The 14,745-nt window shown below is 46.7% G+C and overlaps 1 protein-coding gene across 3 annotated transcripts in view; it reads right to left on the reverse strand.

The window, feature by feature from the left end:
- The window catches only part of agmo (alkylglycerol monooxygenase), a 29,985-nt gene that overhangs the window by 13,081 nt on the left and 2,159 nt on the right, over positions 1-14,745 (reverse strand). For all 3 annotated transcript variants that reach the window (XM_055503028.1, XM_029129711.3, XM_029129710.3), the window contains exons 2-10: positions 13,761-13,891; positions 12,759-12,910; positions 4,643-4,746; positions 4,469-4,564; positions 2,427-2,493; positions 2,076-2,141; positions 1,928-2,007; positions 1,401-1,535; positions 57-173 (exon numbers count right to left, since the gene is read on the reverse strand). In XM_055503028.1, the coding sequence (XP_055359003.1) occupies positions 57-173; positions 1,401-1,535; positions 1,928-2,007; positions 2,076-2,141; positions 2,427-2,493; positions 4,469-4,564; positions 4,643-4,746; positions 12,759-12,910; positions 13,761-13,891 (948 nt within the window). The remainder of the gene's footprint in view (positions 1-56; positions 174-1,400; positions 1,536-1,927; positions 2,008-2,075; positions 2,142-2,426; positions 2,494-4,468; positions 4,565-4,642; positions 4,747-12,758; positions 12,911-13,760; positions 13,892-14,745) is intronic.

The raw sequence follows: 14,745 nt of genomic DNA on the forward strand, positions 1-14,745 counted from the left end.
ATTTCAATCCTACAGAGAAGCTAAAAGGTCGTTTTCTGGATGTGACACATACTCACCATCTTGTGTTCGAACAAATCGTGGTAAATAAACAGCACCAGCAGAAAATGTATGACCACATAAACTTGTAGATGCAGCGGCCAGATGGGATAATGAGGCACTTCCTTGCCGGTGACCTGCACAAGGAAAATTAAACATGTTCAATTCCCCGATCTCAACAAGTACGCTAATTTTCTGGACAGATTCTCACAGCAGACGGTCCATGTTGTTGAAATAACAAACAGCGGCGCATGATCCAAGTCTAAATATTAATGCTATCATGTTAAGGAATCTCACAAATTTCACAGAACGGTGCCTTTAAAAGTATTAATTTGTCAACACCCGTCTCATTTCCTGTAAAGCTTAATGTTATCTAAGGCAACTGCAGCCAGGATCAAGTTAGTCTCATGACCTTCATCACTGCTCACATCTTTTCTGTGCGTGTTTGTTTTCTCCGTAGCATAAAGGACTTTTTAATATTTCAAAACCGGGAAAAATTAAATTGTACATTCCAGCTTCAGAGTCATGCGGTGTTGTCTGGGTGTAGCGGTTCCTCCCTAACGCTGAGGAACAGATGAGTCCTTCTGTAAGAACTCCCTGAGTCATTTGACCTGGTTTTGCCTGTGTTAGCATCCAAACAATAAGCTATCAGACCCGAGGGATTTGCCTGGAAACTGTGTCCTCTTCTGGGAATGACCGAGACTGGCTCATCGCGGATCCTGAGCCAAACAAACCACCACATGCGAGCTCCTCTCGCATCCCATCTCCAACCTTGTAGGTATTCCAGCATCCAGCTCTGCTTATTTTCACAGAGCTGAAACACGCTCAGCCCTCTCTCCTCATTCACTTTCTTCTCTTTCATGCCTTTCTTCCCTCACATATTGAGGAGAAGCTGTCTACATGAAGCCTTTCAAGATATTTCCGTTAAATTGCAGCTTCGTCCTTGTTTAGAATCACCCCGCTGGGTTTAAGGGTCCAATTTAGACATAAAGTCGAAGTGTGAAGCACCAGGGAAATTAATACGTGACACCATCAGCATTATTTCAAAGCTAACCACTTCATTCGCACAGAACGGACCGGGAACACGACTGGAGCCTGTATTTCTATCTGAACACGCACACATTCGCATTTACGCTCGGCTGCATGCGGTTTCAGTCCCACAGACTGAGTTTAAAGACAGTGAGAATTAACTTATTGTGTTCCCTCTACAAAAGCTTTACGGCTTCTTTTCTGATGTGGCAGTTTCTCGTAAACGTTTAAAATATGCGAATCCGTCAATAAGGAATGTTCTCAGTGGTTTAGGTCTGGCCATTATTGTAAAAATACGCCTCCCTCAGTGATGGAAAGACATTTTCTCTACAAACCTTGGGATTGTTCTCGTAGTCGCCCAGCCGAGCTTTACCAGGTTGCCAACTTGGGCCCTTGATGAAAGTTGACAATTTGTCACTGAAGGTCTTGTAGGTGTCGGACCTTCTCCACAAATCCAAATAATAGTGTAACTAAAAAGACAAAGAACTCCATAAGTCAAACATCAACATACAATCAAAACGGTGCATTTAACTGATCGGTGTTAACGAAGCAATAGCTGCGATAATGAATCTTCAGGAGAAACGGTTCTGCTTCCACTGGGCGGGCTCACAGGGGTTCTGCCAAATATGAGGGCAGCAAAAATAATCCTAACATCCAGCTCCTGGCATTTCATTTTATTGGCCTCCGTCACCCCAGCTGGGCAGTTTGTTTAGAGTGCAGTAATAATGTTATGGTTACAAAACGGCCACTTTGCCAGCGAGGGAAACATGAGCTCACGCCTCATCTGCTGGAGCTGTTTATCCTCAGATGGAGGATGGAGGTGAGCTGCTCGACCGGTGTGGGAGCCACTCCACCGACTGACCTGAACATGGAGGATCTGAAACGTGTTGATTGGGAACACCAGGCCGTAGATGACTTTCTCTTTCTCCTCAGCAAACGTACCTAAGGATGACAAGCAGTTTTACTCATTTCAAAGTGTCCAGGAACTTTACTCTGACGTGGCGTATTACCGAAAAGTCGATCCCAAATGATCAGGATTCCGCCATAGTTCTTGTCAATGCAGTAGATGTTCCGCCCTGTTGAGAAAATACTGATTTCGTTTACCACAGAGGTTAAACCAATTACGCCTTTCATTCCTTTATATCACTGGTATTTTCTTCCCACACCTGAATGGTCAACCTCCCAACAGAGAAACTGACCAGACAGAACAGAACACAAGCAACACCAGACGGACCTCTCATCCTTTAATAAATATCTAGTGTTGCTCCTCAGAGACATGATAAAATATTACCTCAGACATGGTAAAACATTGATGAAGATTATACTATCACACATATTCGTAAAAGGCTAACATATCTCACCGTGGTGAACTCTGTGATGCTTTGGGGTGTTGAAGACCCATTCCAAAGGTCCAAGATCTCTGATCAACTGAAATAAACAATACAGAGAAAATCAACTTTGAATATTTGATTTTCTTTTACTTCAAACCTATCTGTTGAATTGTCTCATATACTGTATAAAGAACAGCCACTTTAAGCTTCTGTTACACACCGTTATTTGATTACAAACTGAGACTGATGATTGTAATGATATGTTTTGCTCTAGAACCTTGTACTGTATAACCTTTCATCCACTTTGGGCTGTGTTTCTGAAGCGCTATAAACATTTCTGGTGTCCTGTCTGAACAGCATGTCGTGAGTAAACCCCTAGAGCCTGTTGGATGTCGCAGTGATTGAGAAAAGCTTGTGAATTCATTGGAATCCAAAGGACGTATCCTCTTGGGACAACGCATGCGTTCTGCTCATGAGAATCTTGCAAGCACAACTGACATTTTAGCCCTGTGTTGGTTCAGCGCAGCGTTTGACAGCTACACGTGCAGTTTCTGTTTCTCTAAGGTTCACTACCGGATGGCAACATCCAAAAAAAGACATAATAACCCCAGAAATAAAACAAAAGTAAGGCTGGAAATTCCATTTCATACATTCTCAACTGTGATCAGGTTCACAAGCTCAAATGAGAAATGAACAACAACAACAGTGGGAGGAGGACGAGTGCCAAACGCAGAGATGTTAACACTGCTGAAAATGGCTGAGTCCATTAACACACAGAAAACACACACAAGCACTTAAATGCATCATGAGCACATTCTGTGCATTAAACGAACATGAATGCGTTTCCCGCTCAGATATCAAACACACGCACAGCGAGTCGTTCACTCACTCGGCACATTTCACACAGCTCATGTTTCTCCTTTTTTGTCGGGAGCTTCGGATATTTTGATGTTTCTCATCAATGCGACAGCTCTCGATCTGGAGAAACGTGCATGTCTGGACAGAATTTCTCAGTGATTCATTATTTCCACGGAACGCCTGAGTCTGGCAGCTGAGCGTGAGAGTTTTATCTTGAATGAAAGGGGTCTCGGCCACTCGCTCCGGTTCTGAGGCTGCAGCGAGTAACGTGCCAATAAATTACATGACATCAAAAAAAGCCCATAAAGAAGGCATAAATTACATCCCCTCAGAAAATTGTGACTATTACGACTCTTTTCACTAATAGTGCTCTAAAAAGATGGAAGGCGTTCCAAATCCATTCAATCCCTCTAACGACCGTGGGGATTGTAAAAGTGATACTCCCAGTCACTTTAAAAGCAGACAGAGTGGTCATGCTTCTGTTTGGAGTATTTCGTAAAATCTCATTATTTTTTATTGAATACAGGTTCCACTGCAGCGCTGAATCTACAAAGGCTCAGTGTAGCGCAGGGATTAATATCACACCGGGAGGAAGATAACTGCGGGCTTTTATCCTGTCACGTTAGATCAGCATCAGGTACATTCATGCAGCTTTACCCCAGCTTTTACATATTCTCCTTATTGATTTTGTTATTATATCATTAATTCTTCCACTGTGGTGGACTGTGTCAGCTCGTTTTGGTTGGAGCATTTATTTATTTTATTTATATTCGTAAAGCTTCAGGAAACCACATCACTGTCCATCTCCATACATTAAATCTATCAGTCCATCTGTCTTTATGCTCTCATGCGCTCTTCTACAGTTGATATTTGGATGATTGGAAAATGTCTCAGTCATCAAAAATGAAGCCAGAGCGTGACGGCTTACAGTATGTTACTGGACGGTCTCCCTGTCTGAAGCCGTCTCCCTCCGTCTGTTGACTGTTTTACGAGTGCAACCATCACATTTCATTCACCGTCCCATTATGTGCTTGTTTAAGTTTACACTTCATTACACTCTATCTTTCAGCAGCAGGTCTACTGTACATTTAAGTGTCTGTTGTGATTTTGCAACATTGCTACAGTCAGAGGTGAGTGTTTCTTTTCTCATGTATCAGGATCTTTAATCAGAAAAGGCTGATCAGAGAGTCCAAAGCCCGTGTTTTCACACTTACCTCTGTGTGGATCCAGAACTGATACAGCAGATTTAACTGGATGTGCACAGCAAATATAGATGGAGGCACAGCCAGAGCCAGGGGCAGGTAGAAAATCTAAAAAGAGCAATGAATACATTTAAAAAAGGAAATGCCACGTTTGTTTATCGCCTGAGAACACGGATGAGGTCTTACCCAGGATGCGAACTGTTGGGTGAGGGACTGTCTGAGAGCGGTGGTGAGGTTGTAGTACTCAGAGCTGTGGTGAACCTGGTGAGCGGCCCAAAGGATGGCCACCTCTGGAGAGAACGACAACAACAATGTCCTCAAGCAAATCTCACAGGAGGTTGTCGTGACATTCACTTCCTGATGTGCTACAGAGGTAACAGCTGCCGTTCATTGGGTCCTGGCTGCCTTTAAATCACCACTGAAGTGATTTATCCCAACAATTACTCCTGCTTCTCCCCTAGATGAGTAACTAGACACTTCCATCCCCCGGTAGGAGCCATTTTGGGTCTTACTCTTGGCCAACCATGATGAAGAGCCAAAGCCTGAACGTAGCCGGCCGTTGGGGGGGAATTTCGGCTATCGTGACGAAGGGGTTATTTGGCTGCGGCTGGTTGGGGTCCAGCATAGCGTCCCAGAGCTCCAGTTTACATTCCTCTGCTGTGTTGTGATACTTGCTACATTAATATCTGTGTTACACTTCATTTTAACATCCAAAAGGGAACATGCTTGTTAAGTTTCACTGCATCTCCGGGCCATTTCCGGACCACCCTGCCTCAACTGTGCTTTTTGGCACCTCCCCTCCACTTTGGCTTCTGTAGCCATATATGAGAGAACAGTAACCTTTAAATATTACATCAAACTCCATAACAGACTGTTATGCATGTTCGCTGCAGTTTCGCTGATGGTTAAAAGTCAAAGTAGCCATTTTAGCCTAGCATTAAAGGAGAATCAACTAGATTTTTTGAAATAAATATGTACATTTTTATTATTATAATTATTATTATTCCTATTACTATTATTTTTTATATTAATTTTACTTACAATCCTGCACAATTTTTTAGCTGTCGTCTGTGGCTGTTCCTTTCCTGTTCCTGTTTCATCTATTTATCTATCTATTAGACTCCTGATGTGGAATTTTACCAATATTTAAAAAAAATATGTAATTTTTATTAGATTTGAAGGAAATTAGGTCCAACGCCTCGCCAAAACAACAACACTGACCTTGTTACTGTATCTCCATCTTTTCTTTGAGCACCCTCTGCCTGCATTTGCCTGAACTGTGGAGTAATGACAGTACAGTCAAATGGAACAAGGAGCTTTTGCTGATGCACAGCAGAGAAAGTAGGAGAGCATGTTTGAACAGGGTAAGTGGGTGAGGGTGACGGGTTTACGGGTGCTAATGAAATGGTACAGTATGTCATGTTTAGCAAGTGTCGGAAGTACCGACGTTGCACTGACAGTCACTGAGCTGTCTCAAGAAATCAATAAATGTTTGGACATCACACTGTGAATATCCATCAGGCGGAAGAAGCTCAGAGCTGCCATTTTATGAAATATGTTGATTTGACTGACTGGAAACCGCTCTCAGCAAAGAAAGAGTTAAAGCCAGAACCTTAAAAAGCCATAAAAAGTGATTAAACCAACAAGATATCTCACAGTTTAATTAGTCCTAGTTTTGACTGGCTGATTTTAGACCTTTAGACACAGTCAGTCTTTGTGTTAGACCACGTTAACAGTCCTGGCTAAAGGTTCTATGAACTTCACATTTATCGATTTATACTCAAGATTACTCACTTTTATTTGATCAGAAATGATTTAGCAGCCACATCTCAGCCTCCTCCTGCCTCACTGTTTAATAAACGTATGAATTGTATCGAGGCCGTCAATCGTAGCAGCCACTGGGCGGAGGGCCTGCTGCACCTGAACAAACACGCTGCCGTGAAGAGAAAGAGCTGTGCGACTGGACGTGATCACAATCAGTGGAGCCGAGGTGGAATTCCTCAGGCGTTTGAGGGAAACCGAGGAGTTAAACTACAGCACAGCACCCGAGCAAAACTCCACACCTCCACACCAAACTGCCGGACCTCAGCAGGTGTGGAACAATGAACGCCTCGAAACAATGTATAATGATGTGTGCAGGATGGAGTGGAAGTGGAAGCTAGAAGGGTGGATTTTATTTCAGACTTTATTTGCCCTCTCAGCAGGCAAAAGTGTGAGGGAAGAGGAGAGGAAACAAGAAACGAGGAGACGGACTGACTGCAGCGGTCGGGAGCTGGAACGATGACGTTCCTTCCGTTCAGAGCCACGGGGGATCACAGAGGAACTGTCCTGCTAAGAGACATTTGGAGAGGATAATCCAGCCTTTGTTTTATTCCAGCAGCCCGAGTCTTTTGTTTTTTATTCTTACTTGGCAGGGTCCACGACTAAAGGGCGGCTAAGATTGATGCAGGTTGTCATTAGTAGGAAGCAGGAACCGCTAGGCTTCACTGCAAGCCCACGTCCTCATCGCTGGACTCGGCGGGACGCCGCATAGTTTGGCAAAGCCAATTCAGGAGGGAAGTCCTGTTAATGGTGAGAACCAGTGCCACAGACTCCGCGTTCCCAGAAAGAGCTGAGAAATGAACAGCACCTCCACATGGCCTCAGCCCCATTCATGAATCCTGTGAAATACCAAGGACGACCGCACGCGAACCAGGTGAATGCTGAGACGCGCGGTGCGTAACACGTTTAATTATACATAAGCTGGACAGGCTGCCAGCTCATCGCACACCAACACACTGCAGGAGGACTCTAACCTCGGTCCTGTAGCTGTGAAACGACGGCGCTGACCACTACACCACCATTCATCCAGTGCCTGTCAATGCAAAAATCAGCCAACAGATACGGCAGCAACCACCGAATCCACGGTTCTGTATTTAAAAAATAGCCCCTCCTACTGGACGAAGGCTGATGTAATAACACACTTGCACGTTAACGTGTTAAATTATATCATGACACATAATCGAGGCCCTTAAGTCATAATCAGTCATGTTACGTGACTGAGTTGTACTTTAACAGAGTGTGTTTACGTCCACCGCAGCCCTGTCAGGAGCACTGCTTACATAACCAGAGGCATATAAACGCAGGAACCAAAGTCCTATTAGGCTCCATAAATTCAGGTCCGTCAGGGGCCTGCAGTAAGTGGCACTAATTATAAAACTACACCTTGAATAATGCTGCTGTAAAAAGAAAGTATGACTAGACAAAAGAAAAATAATCAGCCTGTGACAGGATCCAAATCCAGCTTTTAAAACTGCTCCAAGCTTATGAAATGCTTTTACAGTTACATCAATCAGCCGCTTAAATCATCACCCTCAGCGACGAACTCCTGGCACTGAAAGCGATGTGCTTCATGTGCAGCCCTCTGAGTGGTGGGCTGCCCTGTCAATCACAGAGGTAATGGGCTGTGAACAGGCCTGCAGTGTTTGGATTGGAGGCCTCTTGGATGGCATGCCAACCCAAACAGCGAGCGCCGGACCCGGCGGGACGCTGGTCCAGCTCGCCCCCGTCGCCGCCATGCCTCATGCTGTCCACACGGCTCAGTCACACACGCTAAACTAAACACACCAGCGCCGGTCAGGCCCACTTGCAGCTCGGAGCGAAACCGTGTAAGGTGGAATGAATTCAAAATTAAACTGATTGGATTCAGTGGAGTCTATTATGAGTCTGTGTGAGATCATCCTCCCCTGATCTCACACAGGAAGTGTGATTACAGTGAGTCTATTAAAGAGCTAACACCTGGCTTCAGATTTTCAAGTTAAAAAAAAGTCATGTTATTTTATTCATATTTAGTAATATGCAAGAATGAATGAGTAGAATAATTTGTTTTGTAAATTTCAGAAGACCTGCATCAACTACTGCAGGAAAAAACAAAGAATTCAGATTTTTGCTGAATCATAAGAAGGAAACCGTCAATCAAATTATGGCTTCTGATGCGTTTGGTCTTTTTGCTGGCAAATGTAGTTGATTACAACACCCAGTGTTCCTATAAATATATTAGTATAATGTCAATATTTAGTTTTAAAAATTGCTTGGTTTTTACCGTATACAAATTTACGGACTCGTTTTCTTACTGAGAACATAAATCAGCTGAGCAGCTGAAGCGTCGGTGAAGTCCGATCGGCCACACTGTGTGTTGGTGTGCGCTCCATCCCTGCAGTCAGGGCGACTCCTCAGCCGTAGGAATCTCCTCATCTGTCGCCACGTTTGACAGAGGGGAGTCTGTCTGTGCAGCGAGCGGAGCACACGAGGGCAGCAGACAGCTGGACTGAAGCGTCAGCGAGCCCAGCGAGCGCTCGTGATCACTAAACGCTCTGCTCCTCGTCCAACCTGCGGCAAATGCTCCACATACACGACCACTTTACGGACTCAGACTCCGACGAAAGTCTTGTTTTCACCACTTGCACAAAAAGCAGGGGATGAGACCCCCGTGACCCACCGATGCGTTATCTCTGCCTCCCATGAGGCCGTTCTTCTGCTGATGCTGCGACTGAGACCCCCGCATCCTGTCCAAACCACACACGCAGCCCCAGCGAGCCGAGCCGGGTCCCAGAACCCCTCGCTGGTCCCGCAACCTGCACAGGGCCAGGAACTCGGCGTCAGACCCAAGATTTATGAAGCCCGTCCACCCGGGGGCAGCTCGGCCCCTCGCCGCTCCTCCGCCCTGCCACACGGCAGGGCCGGGAGGCAGCGACTCCGCGGGGACACGGGACAGCGCAGCCGAGCGGAGAAGTGCTGAGCGTGCGTGTTTGTCTTAACTACTGCTGCTGTCTGCAGGCAGAGCAGACGCAGAGCATGCAGAGGATGCAGAGGGTGCAGAGGGTGCAGAGGATGCAGGGTAACGGAACCAATGGGCAGGAGAGGCTCCTGTGCTTCGCTTCCCAAAGTAGCTGATAAGCTCAAAACACTTCTAGACGATTATAAAACTATTAAAAAGCATGAGCCCCGTCTGCTGCATGGCAAGGTTATAAAACCACGAGGCTGAAGACCTAATTAAAAGCAAATACAGGAGCAACTGGCAGAAAACCAGTCTGTGGACAGAAGCAGCGTTAACACACAGGCCTTCACACGACCGACTGAGAGTTAATTAGTTTTGGGGTTGTATCCAGTCAACTGTACACTCTGTGCAGCCTACACAGACCAGGTGAGTCAACTAGTGCTGACTAATAAATTGTATTTTCATCATTATAATGATCAACACATCACAAAGGAATGTGGGGAGGAAAAACTCCCTTCCTTGGAAGAAACCAGTTGTTGTCCCACTCGCAGAACATCCAGCTGTGGTAACATGCTGTACATCATTAATTACGCTCATGCAGCCATAGCTCTAACCCTCACGGGTGAATTTGTTTAGCAGCTGATGCAACTCTGCAAAACACACTTTGCCAGAACTGAGAACTGGAAGGTCCAGTAAAAAGGTCATGAGACCACTGGGAAAGTGCCGCCTCCTAGAAAACAGCACAGCTGAGCATTCGACCGACAACGTATTTGTCCCAGTTCAACCAGATCAAACTTCCCTGTTCCAGAGCGAAGCGCCTGTTGGTTTACACCTCAGAGCCGTGGCTGAATGACATCACGGGGGGAGTTGACGACCCGCGGTTCCAGAGCCACAGCAACAGCGTAGCCCAGTAGCAGCCGCTGGTGCGGTGAGACGGCTGCAGCGGAACTCCATTACCTCACATATAATGGGAGCACGGACAGCTGACTGGCTGATTAATGGCTTCAGCCTGGCTGCCATGCCTGGATATAGACGCTGACTGGGAGCACAGCCGTTATTAGCGGCGCTCGCAACGCGACGTTAGAATAAACAGAATTAAGAGTTGTCAACAACGCGGCCTCCTGCTCATCCAAAATCATCCGGTTCAAGGCTGGTTGGGAATATTTGAAAAGTACAAGGCCTGACAGCGAAAGAGACCCAGAGGGGAGAAACCTTGAACACTGAAAATGTGGCTTAAATTAGATTCTGTTTTTGAACCTTGTCAATCACCAGGTTATTGAACCAGTGTGTTTATGTATGAGAGATGACTTTGATGGCTCTTAATGCAGAAACTGCTGCTTAAACATATAATTGAATAAGTACAGAAAGCAGCACTGGAACTTCACTATATCGATCTGGGGACATGAACTAATGATAAGAGTTCAGGCAAATATTGATATCAAGGGATAAGATAAACAAGCACTTAATACGTCTCCATGTGTGCACAAAGGTCATTGAAGTGTTTTGAATTCCAGATGTACCTCAACTTTAACCACAGCTGGTGTCGATAGATTTGGATCAAATGCCAAGCAAAGGCCACATTAACAGTCTGGGCACCGGCTTTGGCTTAATGTTTCTGTCAGCGGATCAACCTGAACTCCATCCAGACTAAACGCCCTCAGACGGCTCTACCTCAGCTTCCTTTCAGTTCAGCGCTATCTCCGAGATCACAGTGTCTGGAAAGAGCGAAGGCCGGGAGTCATGTCTCCTCGGCAGAGATGGCATCAGCACAGACGACGGGCCGAGTACTTTCCACCTAATTATCATTCAGCTGTCCTTTCATGTGGAAGTCATGAGATGGAAACGCAGCAAAAAAAACAATAAAAGTGGTCAACTGAGAATGATATTATACACAGAGTGAATAGAGCTTGTTTGCGCAGCAGGGGATGTCACGTTTGCTTCTTTTTGCAGTTTTCCCTCTGATTTGTAAGAGTCGAGCCGACGTGTTTGACTCCATCACAGGCAGCTGGAGTATTTTGGTTGAACCCTGCTCTGGAAAGAGCCGGAGGTTGAAGCATGGTTGACCGAGATGACCTCGGCTGACCAGAGTGCGCCGTGTGGACCGTGCCGGCTCGGTGCTGCGGTCCAACAAAGCCACTTCCCTCTGGAAACAAGGGGAAAAGCTTATATATCCTGAGCGCTGAGTGCGGCGGGCGCTCAGGACCAGACAATTATCCGTGACCCCACAATGTTCCATAATAACAATCCCAACGGGCTGCATGAAAAGGAAATGAAGGAAAGCGGAACATTTTCTTTTTAATTTGGAGAAATGAGGATTCTGCAGTTCAGAAATAGAATCATTCCGACTGAATTAACCGAGCAGGAACGTGATCCCACAGGTGTCGTTCCTCTGCGTCACCAGACACTGACGGAGGCACAACGTTGGCCTTAAAGCACAACGCGTGCAGTTAATCAACCGACAGGACACCAGTTTCAGTTTACCTGCTCATTAAGTCACAGAGGCAGCGTAGCCATTTGGAGGCTTAAGCAAAACCAGAGCTGGATCCACCAATGACCTCTCTGTTTGAGCCCCTAAAATAGCTCAGCAAAGCTGAAACCTGTGCTCAAGCTGGACTTATTTCATCTTCCTGATACAGAGGTTGAGAAATCTTGATCTAGTGAGTGTTCATTTCTGTCCAGCTTTTCAGAAAACCCAGAGTTAAGGTTGTTTTTGGAGGCTTTTCCAGGTCAAATGGGTTAAACGCACTTCTGTACACGAGTGTGAGACTAATTAGCTCCTCGCTGTCATTGTGGGCTGTGATCTGGTGATAATAGTTGTGTCTATCACGCGCTCCGCTGCGGTGACGAGTGCAGCGACACTTCTGGTCTCTGGAGGAGAACGGAGTGAGGCGTCGCTGGTGCTCAGCCCCACATCAACGCGGTGGCAGGAGACTTCAATCCAAACCTCCGCGGGCCAGACGTCGGGCGGTTCTGATGTGCCGCTCACACAAATAAAGAGCCGTGCCAGCCACAAATAAATGCCCCGGTTCCGGTCGCTGTGCCGTGCGGCGGCCGAGCATCTGGCGCGCGCATCACCGGCCTGACACATGGAAAAACTTGTCACTGCAGAGGAATCGCGTGTGGAACCAATTTCTCTCTCTGGGTTTTTATGGTGACAGCGAAGACCCCGCTGCTTCGGACATGACTATATACAGCCTGTTGCTGTGACAGCCCTGGGTTAAGACCGCAGGCCTCTGGAGACCTCAGCCTCCAACATCTGCGCAGCTCTAAAGCAGCTGGATGCAGCTCAAAAATAATTGCTTCCTCCGCGACGTCCAGGAAAGCATGACGTGTGCACTATCTTCGGGCTCCTCCCTGCACGGACGGCAACTCAATCAACATTTTCAACCATTTATCAGCAGCTTGCTTTGTAGTTTGTTTTTATTTTTTGTTATTGTTTTGTGGGGGGGCATGAGAGAGGTTAGCTTGGAGCGGTTTTGGCAAGTTAGCATTGAAGATGTGGTGTGCTAGGAACAAAGACACAACCCCAGACGAATGCGTTGTTACCGTGAGCCGTGCGATGCACCCAGTAGTAGCCGAAGTCCACTCCCAACAAGGTGAACCACCAGGTCCAGGGAGAGTCCCAGGGCAGCTCCACCAAGCGGTGCTGGTTCCACACATACACGTAAGCAGACAGCTCACAGCCTCTCATCAACAAACTGAGGGAGGGACAATCAGAGCATCACGTCAGTTCTAATCACATCCGATGCAAACGCTGATATCGTCTGCGCGGCTGATCTCGGCTGCGTCCGTCTTCACCCGTTGCTACCATACTTGTATACGGCTGTAATGCTAGTCCTCCTGCGGTCCATGTCGTGGCCCAGGACGGTGGGACCTGTTGTAGTGCTGAAGGGTTTTGATCTGGAGGGGTGTCGGGGGGTCAGTGCAGCAGTGAATTAGGGCGGTGGAATGGCTGCAAGCGAAACCTGTTAAACGATTCAGCTCATTTGCTTCTTCCAGGCGTTCCAGATGGCTGCCCACCCTCCCTCCGCGAGCGCTCACCACCTTTATTCTGCTGAAGTTCACCCCCCACCTTCCTCCTGTAGGAGTCTTCGAAGTCATTCAACAGTTGGTGTTTCCCCTTTCTCTGTCTTCTCTGTCTCAAGACCTTTGGAGGCTATTGTCACAATCAGATCATTTCTGCACTTCTAACCTGAGACCTGTACATTTTATGGCCCAGTCAGAAAACAGAATCCCCCATTTATTTTGTGTTTGCTTCTTGATTTTAACATATTCTTATTCTTCTTTTGCAGCCTGTTTGTAGCCTGACAGGTAAAACCCAGGGCATTAACCACAACCACTTGCTGATGCACTTTACCCTTATTGTGTGAGCACATATTGTATGGAAAACCAGCCAACTCTGGATAGACCTGTCAGCATCTAAGTCCATTTTCTTTATGCTAATCTAAACTACCAGGGTCAGAGGTGGTTCTCAGTCATGTTCCCAGTCTAGATCACAGCTTACATGGACGTGGGTGCAGCCTGAGCGTGTCCTCTCCAAATACTCACTAAGGGAGTCTGGAGATCATTCCAGCAGATATGGAGGTCAGACCGTCACTGATGGTGATCACTGGAGCTCCTGTCTTCAACACACCCACCAGCAGCTCCAGCAGCATCAATCCCACAAAGACAGGAGTGGCCTGCGCACGCACACACACACACACACACACACACACACACACACACACACACACACACACACACACACACACACACACACACACACACACACACACACACACACACACACACACACACACACACACACACAATTCAGGCACTGCTACAAACTGTGAAAACAAGAGCGTTTCAAGTGGGCTGTTGCTTTTACTAGTCGCACTGAGTGCGAGTATTTCTCTTGGCGCGCGCGTCGTCTTAAAGCCCGCGCGACTTTCATGTTCTGTGATCCATGATGTTTGTCTCACTGCGTGAGGCCGAAGCAGCGGGTCTAATGCCACAGCGCGTTGGCAAAGGGGAGCTCTCAAACATTCGCATCAGCAGAAAAGCTCTGGAGGAACAAACCGCCACAGTCATTTTCAGCAGTGCCAAGCAAAACGAAACAAGGATGTTGTGAAACCTGGAAACAAAAAAGTTTGATCCAATAGTCATAGTTATGCTAGTTGGTCAGTACTACTGACTAGTCCCATCAGCAGGTACAGATTCTTTCTTGAGGCAATAAACTACAAACCTTAATTTTCTGTAGCATCATACTTTATAATCATATTTTACCAGGTGATGTCACCTTATTGGAATAAAGCTTGATGTTCAGTGACTGGCGAGCGCTGATCAAACAGGCAGATCCCGGTTTCCAACTGCACCGAAAACATGTAATGACCTCTTAATACGTCTGTCAAACGTGGAACAAATTAGTGAGGGACCGGTTCGAACAGGTCACCGCCGCCACTTGGGCGAGGCGTCGCCCGGCTGCGTGGCTTCAGCCTGAAAGCGCTCATTGAGCACATGGCCCCACCAGGAGCAGGGGGGCAGGTGGGGC

This window comes from Betta splendens, chromosome 16 (assembly GCF_900634795.4).
Source record: "Betta splendens chromosome 16, fBetSpl5.4, whole genome shotgun sequence".
NCBI classification, from domain to species: Eukaryota; Metazoa; Chordata; class Actinopteri; order Anabantiformes; family Osphronemidae; genus Betta; species Betta splendens.